At 49.8% G+C, this 7,745-nt stretch overlaps 1 protein-coding gene across 1 annotated transcript; it reads right to left on the reverse strand.

The window, feature by feature from the left end:
• fstl3 (follistatin-like 3 (secreted glycoprotein)) lies at nt 1-4,129 on the reverse strand. Its single transcript, XM_029148693.3, has 5 exons — nt 3,858-4,129; nt 3,393-3,578; nt 1,531-1,746; nt 1,233-1,460; nt 1-1,154 (listed from the first exon to the last, which is right to left on the reverse strand). The coding sequence occupies exons 1-5, from the start codon at nt 3,925-3,927 to the stop codon at nt 1,102-1,104; spliced, it is 753 nt and encodes a 250-aa protein (XP_029004526.1). The 5' UTR covers nt 3,928-4,129; the 3' UTR covers nt 1-1,101.
• Between the last annotated feature and the right edge of the window lie 3,616 nt (nt 4,130-7,745).

The following is a 7,745-nucleotide window of genomic DNA, read 5'->3' on the forward strand; positions in this document are numbered from 1 at the left end:
GCAAATATTAAACTTTATGTTATTTTGAAGTGAAAGTACAAAAATACAAAAATATGTTGATGCATTTATCATTCAAACTTCACAGTAGGTACACAGGTAGATAGAGGTGAGACTGATATTTACAGGAGTGTATGGTTTGAATTTGAAGGCCACCTCAGATCACTGGCTGGTGATCGGCATCCACCAGATTCACCAGCGTCAACAGGGAACACACTGACTCATCTCTCGTGGCAGAATAATTAGCTATGCTCAATTGGCCACATTTGCTTTCCATTCCCAGACAAATTGAATTTTCCTTTCAGTCAGACAATGATTAAAAAAAACGTCAATTCAAGGCAGCAAAACAGCATCAGAACGAACTAGCGTGACCTACACAGATGCATTTACAAAACAAAGCCAGGCGATGGGCAGAGGGGGTGTGGTGGAGGCCGTGGGGGTCGCACCGGTGAGGCCTCTGGGGCTCCTACTGCTAGCTGAAGTGTTAGCGTTGGCGATTCGCGGGTGGCACGGGAGTTTGGATCGGCCTCCAGAGTAAACATGTGGAGGGAGAGAGCGGGTTTGTTTGGGCTGAACCTCCTCATCGCCTCTGGAAAGCCAGAGCCGGGGCGGCTGCAGTCGCCCTGCTCTTGTTTGTGGTGGATTGAAACCACATTGTTGGGCTGTAAAGCGGTATCAACTTTCCAAGCAAATTAGTCCTGCTTTCCATCACCTTACGAGACAAAACTGTTTGTGTGGAACAGGGAGTGTAAAAGCTTGTACGATGCCATTACCAGTGGCTGCTATAGTACAAAATACAATAAATACACTTTGTTTTGCGTCACTTTCCCAAGCATATGTGGATTTGCTGCTAGGATAAAACCATAAATAGAGTTTAATACCTTCTCCAATAAATAGCATGTGGTATTCTATTTACAATATGCACACGTCTCCCAAAGAGCTCACGAGACATTTCTGCCTCGAGACACATGCATGGATCGCTAGGCAGCTACGCTAAAGTGTGTCTTGCAGATGAGGTCGTCCATCTTGGAGGAGGGGTGGGTGGGGTGTGGCGGTGGGGTCGATTGTCAGAAACAGCGTCGACCGGGGGGCGCGTCAGGGCGCCTACACGGCGTTCTCCTCGCTGGCGTTCAGATCCAGCGCCTTCCGCTGGGGATCTGCAAGACACACAGACAGACATGGAGCCAAGACGTCCCCGCGTCACCGTCACTGCCCGGCGATGGAGGCGGGCTTACTGTTGCAGTGGCCGTAGTGGCGGACGCCTATGGAGCGGCCCAGGAAGCAGGTGGCGCGGCGCAGGTGGCAGGCGCTGGGGTAGGTGGCGTTGTCGTTGCCGCAGATGGGCTGCTCGGACGGCATGGGGATGGGGCACGGCATGGTGCGACACATGACGCAGTGGGCGCTGTTGGTCTGGTCGGTGACGCAGGTGTGCGTGCCGGGACACACCACGTTGGAGCAGGACTCTGCGCCAGACAGGACGGTGAGTCGCACACAGGGACGGGACACAGCCTCACAAACCTCGCTCTCGCTTACTCTTGCACTCGCCCTGGTACATGACCTCCAGGTCGGGGTGGCCCATGCAGCGGGCCATCAGCAGCACGCACTCGTCCCTGTACGTCCTCCCGTCGCTGCCGCACATGGCCTGCTTCCGGGAGACGTGGGCGCAGTCCGGGGAGCACACGCACTGAGGCCGGCCCATCTTCATCCTACACACCTTCCCCGGGCCGCACCGGACTCCCTCGCAGGTCTCTGTGGAAACACGGCCGGCCGGTTCACGTGTGTGCGCTCCCTGCGTCGCGTTACCGCGCTAACGCGTCCGCAGACATCAGGCATTTTCACACAAAACAAGTTGGAAACTGGGGGTTTTCCCAGACCATAACACGATTTCCACCTTGCACAATATTTACAATAATCACAATCTCTTTATTGACCGTTACACACAGGGGTGTCTCGCCTGGTGGAATGCGAGGCTGGCGTGTTTTCATAACACTTTTATGTGTACGGCTGCAGTCACACTGAGCGGAGCTCCTGCGGAGGGGCTCCGCGGTGGAACAAGTTCAAATGGCTGCCAGAGGGCTTTACGGGCTGAGAAGGGAGCGAGCCCCGGGCTCCTCTGACAGCCCATCATGTCGCGGCGCAGGAGGAAGTGTAATTCTACACAGTGCAGAATAAACACCGGCACAACAATGAGCACTTGTCTCTTCCCAGGACCTCTGCGAGTGTTGGGAGACGATGCCCGATCAGCTCGGATGCAGAGGACTCTGTAAACACAGAGGAAGTAATTTCCTGTCGCTATCAGAACTTCAATATCCGGTTTTATTCCCGAGCTGTGTTTTCACTTACTTTCTTGGCCTGAGCTGCTGCTATCTACCGGGGACGCTCCGTCGTGTCTATTTTGTCTCATCGTCCTCAAGGGGACGGCAGAAAACTAAACACAGCCTCGTGACAAGGTTGGTGTCTTGAACTGAGCTGATCATTTATTTAGGCTATGCACACTTTGCTCCCACAAAATTCCAGGAATGAGGAAGCTGGTGTTGCACCTCATCTAGACATGTGGTGGGTGTTCATTCCAGCCTGCGGGAAACACTTTTCTTATTCTTTGGAGGAAGGCTGCGGTGCTTTTTAACCAGCATTGGAAAAATGTAACACGTAATGAAATCAATGAAGGAAAAGGAAACAGATGGAAGGAGGACGGAGGCTCGAACAGGCCGTCTCTCTACAGCTGTGTGCCATTATGTGAGAATCTTTTTAATTTAATACACGCCTGGGCCTATTGTGAGTTTCTCCCAATCCACCCAGCTGCTCTGTTTCTCGTGGGCGGTAAAGCTCGCGACTGTGGTCGTTCCTCAGAACCAGTAGCCAGTTTTGCGCGGGAATACGCGAACGCCGAGAATTCACATTTGTGCCCCGTGATCGCGTGCAGAATTTCTCAGCGAGTGAACCTGAGTGAACCTCGCAGAGTTTCTCCGCACAGCTGGGTGGAGTTATGTGGAATGCCTCGTCCCGACCCACGTCTGCAGTTTGTTAGAAAGCTGAACTCACTGTGTAAATATCCTAATTCTCCAACGACATGGTTCAAATTAACTTTCACTGGCTCTCCAGGAGATGCACTGTTTGTTTTGTGCAACAGAATAGCTAATTTCTCAATTACGTTGCTTTCTTTCCCGGTTAAGTCTGTAAATGGTGTCTAAGCGGCGATTAGAACAAAACCAAATACTTTCCCCGTAAACGTGTGTCCGTTTGTGGATTTAAACAGTGAGCTTGTAACAACCTCTGAGTTGGATGCGGTGACTAACGCTGTGAGTCAAAGTGGTTCATCGATGAGTCAAAGTAGTACATACGCAAGACATGAGGTATTTAGACAGGACTCGTTAGCATTTAAAAGGTTTGTTTACCTTTGCACGGTTTACAGGAGACAATTCCCAGAAAGCCCAGCAGGCTGACCTCATTCATGGGCAGACTGGTGTTGGACCACGCCGTGTCCAGACGGCCCCCGGCACAACACTCCTCCCTGGTCACCCCTCGCATCAGCACCATGTCACATCGCTGGTCCTGGCTCTGCTGCAGCCAGCACATCCCAGCTGGAGGGATCAGCACAACTCATCAGGCTATGAAGTTGTAAACTCTTCACGTCATTGTAAAGTTGATTTTCCTTTTGTTAAAAATTCTAATACATATATTCAAATTCAGATGCTTTCATGTGTTAATTGCTTGTGTGAGTTGTAAACTGAAACACATTCTTCTTCTAAAGACTAAAAAATGTGACCTCTGAAGAAAAGAGGGGCCACAATTACAATTACTGTTTTAAATCAAACATCTTTGCTGAGGTCACATAAAGTAAAGAATAAAAGTGGACTCACCGTTGGCCGGATAGCTTCCAATCTGATACAACGTGAGAATCCCCCCGAAAATAAAAATCAGAACCCTCATGGTGTGATCTCAGTACAAGCTCTTTTTAGGCAAGTCTAAATAAATTAGAGCAGGACGAAGCAAAGTTCCTCAGAGCGAATCCCCTCGAAGTCAGCTCCCTCCTGTGAATGAATGTGTTGTGGGTAAGTGATGTCGTTCCCCTCGGTATAAATATTTAGCCCAGATGGAGTTCTGCTGCTGGGATGGGCGACTCTCTCAGCCAGTAATAAGACAGGGCAGGACACAGTTTGAGTCTGACTCAGTTTCCAGAGTCGGGAAATGATCCAAGCCCTCCGGTGCCAGACGCTGGGCACTTATATGACCTCACCGAGCACTTTACAGCATATTAGACTAATTAAAGGCTAATTAAGCCCTAGAATAATTTGAAGATCTTCTTTCTGATTGATGCTATGCTTGAAATCCTTTCTTAGTGCTTAAAACGCTTATTCTTTAGTACAGCGTTTTTGTTCAACGCAGCTTCTAAAGCATTTGGGAAAATACTTTATTGCATAATAAAGTCCGAAATGTTCTTTCTGAGTGGTGGGTGTCGCGTGTTTTCCACTGTTGCTGTCTTATCCTTTATTGTCTGCTTCTCCCAGTTCATTTGTGCCATTTTAGTTTGCTACATTCTGCTTCTGCGTCTCTGTGATTCAAATTGTAATGAACCGCCTCAACAAAGTAAAGGTACGAGGTTATCTTAGATGATGTGCTTTCAATAAATGATGTATTTTCTTCACATCTCATTTTATCGCCCGTCTGGCTTTATCAATAAATGCTGATATTTCAGTCTACAGCTGCGGTTGGTATCACATTAACATGAGGGGAGCCGTGGGAGTGCAGGTGGTCTGGCCTTGAGCAATATATGAAATATACTAAACAAGACAACGCCGGGGCTTATCGCGAGCATGTATGTCTGCCTCCTCATTTTTTAGCCCGTGATCAAACCCAGACAGCCGCAGCAAGCCAGACAGAAAACACAGAAATACTGTGGATACAGTATCTGTCAACCGGAGGGTCAGACGTGTTTGCTTAACACCATTCAGTCTTCAGCAACAAGCCACTGGTGCCTGGAGGCTAATCTGCATCATCATCATCCTCGTGTTTGATTAGAACATCTGCGTGGCTCCTCTCTCTTCCTGCACCCGTTCACCCCCTGACACCGAGGGGCGCGCGCTAACGCCACAGTAACACGAGTCTGCGCGGGCGTCTGTCACAGCTCGCTCTCTACTCCCTTCTGATCTTTGAGGGGGAATGCAGAAAGCATATGCTGTAGTACCGTGGTCCTTGTGAATGATGTTGCTTCTGCAACAGGGGTCCCCAGGGCAGCGAAGGAATGCTGTTTGACTTAGGAGTGGAGGAAAGCGAATAAAGATCAGTAAGTGATGGCGGTGGGTGGCCTGCCTCCTCACTGGATCTCTGCAGATCCACTCAGTTCCTCATATGGTTTGGATCAGAACTGCTGAGCCATAGAAATGAATACAGGATGGCGGGGACTCTGGAGCAGCCACTAATGCGGGCTCTTTATTAGGATGCATGTATCCTACTGAACTGGTGATCGGGCCAGCGTGTGAGTGGTTAAAGTAGCTGCCAGTGGACCTAATGGGAAACATCTCACACTGGGCAAGTGTGGAGCTCATGTACTGTTGACTCGCTGAACGCTCAGCTGTGGGGATAAAAGTAGAGAAACACACCACCGCCATCTAGTGGACGACATTGGCAATGTCAATGAATGATGAAGGACTGACTTTAAGGCAGTCTGCCAGCTAACCGCTGGTCTTCACAGGCTGATGTAGATGTAGAGCAGAGCTGTCGCCTGGATTCGGGTCCCGGAGTCGTTCAGGTTCCTGCGTGTTCTCTCTGGGTTCTCCAGCTTCCTCCCACAGTCCACAGACACACTGTAAAACGCCCATGGACGGTTGTCTGTCTATGAGCGACAGCTGGCACAGGCTCTAGAAGCTCACACCAAGGGTCAGCGGTTCACATGACATCACATGACAGATGGGTGGATGAAATCCACTAACCACAGCTCTGCTGTCTAATGCAACCCATAGCTGCCACAACCTCTGTTGTCCCATCCTCAGTTCTGAAGTTACAACTGTCTGAGATGTGATTGTGTCACAAATAAGACCCCACTCTGCCCAGTAATTGTTCAGAGTCTCCATTAAGCAGAATGGCCAGATGAGGGCGCCCTTAAGCTGTGGGAGCTCATTTCTGCAGCTGTTTCACATCCTGACGGTCCTGACTGTGTCTGTCCTCCAGCTTACCTGAAATCACAGCTGACAGTGGTTCGTTTCCATCATCTTATACACATTAAACCCTGAAAATTCTAATTTTCCTCGGTTTCCTAAACACACCCAGATATTCCCATGTCATAGGTGGATTGTGTTGCACTTCCCCTGCGTTTATTCACCGTGGATCTGACGTCAGCTGAAGTGAAAGCCTCTCGACTGTCTCAAGCTGGCACGGCGCTGGTAAATGCTCTCTGTGGCCCAGACCGGCCGAAAGCAGCTGCATCATCTCTCCGCTCAATTTACCTCTAATGTGTGTTACTGATTGAACCGGCGACGAGGGCAGGAGGAGTGACGAGGCCTCCCCCACGGCGTCTCCCCCACCTCACCCTCTCTGCCTGAGCTTCCGGCCCGTGTTTAGCCATGTCCGTGTGCGGTCCCTGCAGTGGTTCATTAATGGGGAAGGTTAATGTCAGCGCACGGGCTGCTGGCAACCCCCCCCCCCCCCCCCCCCCCCCACACACACACACACACACACACACACACACACTTCACCTTCCTGCTTCGCTGTCTCCCAGCAGTCCTCCTCTGCCCTTTTCCATTCCCCCCTCTCACTTTCCGGCAGCGTCGCGGTCGTGACTAAGGGTCTCCCTCGGCACAAAGCGTGACCGTTGTTTTAGCTCCGTCTGTGGACTGGAATGACCCCGGTGTCATATTCTCTGCAGACACCTTCTGACCCTGCATTCACGAAGACTTGTGTAAAAAGCTCTTAAGTGTTTTTCATTCAGCTCGATTTAATCAGACATTCGCGACCCTGGTTTCAGCCTTTACCCACGGATGCACAAGATGATACAGAGCGTAGCCCACACTGAACATGGTCTAATGCTAATGGCACCACCGATGCCACTATTCAGCCAGTATATTAACAGTCATTTGTCAAAATATCGGACAGCAAATGTAATTTGTGTCAAATCAGGGTTGTACGGGGTGATGAAAGCAAGTTATTTGGCTTCTGTGACAGATGACTGGAGCTGAAATTGCCCCCATCAATGGTTTTGCTGTGTGCAGCCACTTATATGATAATAATTTCCTTAACTTTGTTATGAGGTGATGTCAGGGATGCTGGAAACACCAGACAGGCTCTCTGAGAAAACGCTGTTTGTGTACAGAGATGCTTGTGGCCTATTTACTTTATTACAAGGCATCAATAATTGTCACTGAGCAATGCAGAGCCAGGTGGCTCGCTGGTCTAGTAGATGGTCCTGCATCACGTTCAGGCCTGCTGTCTGACCTTATCTCTTGGATCATCAGCTCAATTCAATTGTTATATGTAGACTTTGTTGCAATTGTTCAGCAGGTCCTTCTTACGTCCCAGCAGTTGAGTCCCATCAAGTGTAACTTGGCGACATCTAGCGGCTGGACTAATAATGACAGAGTAACGTTGACAGTTGGTGATATTACATAAGCCACGAAATCCGCTAAGGTCAAAGGTCAGGCTGCAGAGGGTGGAAACACGGCCCAGGATGCTGAAATGAAGCGCTTGGCTTGGTGTCCTGGCTCTCACGGTTAGTGTTGTCACTTTACTGAGCATTGTAATGCAAATCACAACCT

The sequence above is a fragment of the Betta splendens genome, chromosome 4 (genome assembly GCF_900634795.4).
Source record: "Betta splendens chromosome 4, fBetSpl5.4, whole genome shotgun sequence".
NCBI lineage: Eukaryota > Metazoa > Chordata > Actinopteri > Anabantiformes > Osphronemidae > Betta > Betta splendens.

What these genes read in the sequence shown, in the direction of transcription:
- fstl3 (XM_029148693.3), bottom strand. Translation starts at nt 3,927, where the DNA reads ATGAGGGTTCTGATTTTTATTTTCGGGGGGATTCTCACGTTGTATCAG. An exon ending in CTCCTGTAAACCGTGCAAAG is followed by an intron (nt 1,747 to 3,392) that starts GTAAACAAACCT and finishes GTGTTTCCACAG; the next exon opens with AGACCTGCGAGGGAGTCCGG. An exon ending in CCACTACGGCCACTGCAACA is followed by an intron (nt 1,155 to 1,232) that starts GTAAGCCCGCCT and finishes TGTGTCTTGCAG; the next exon opens with ATCCCCAGCGGAAGGCGCTG.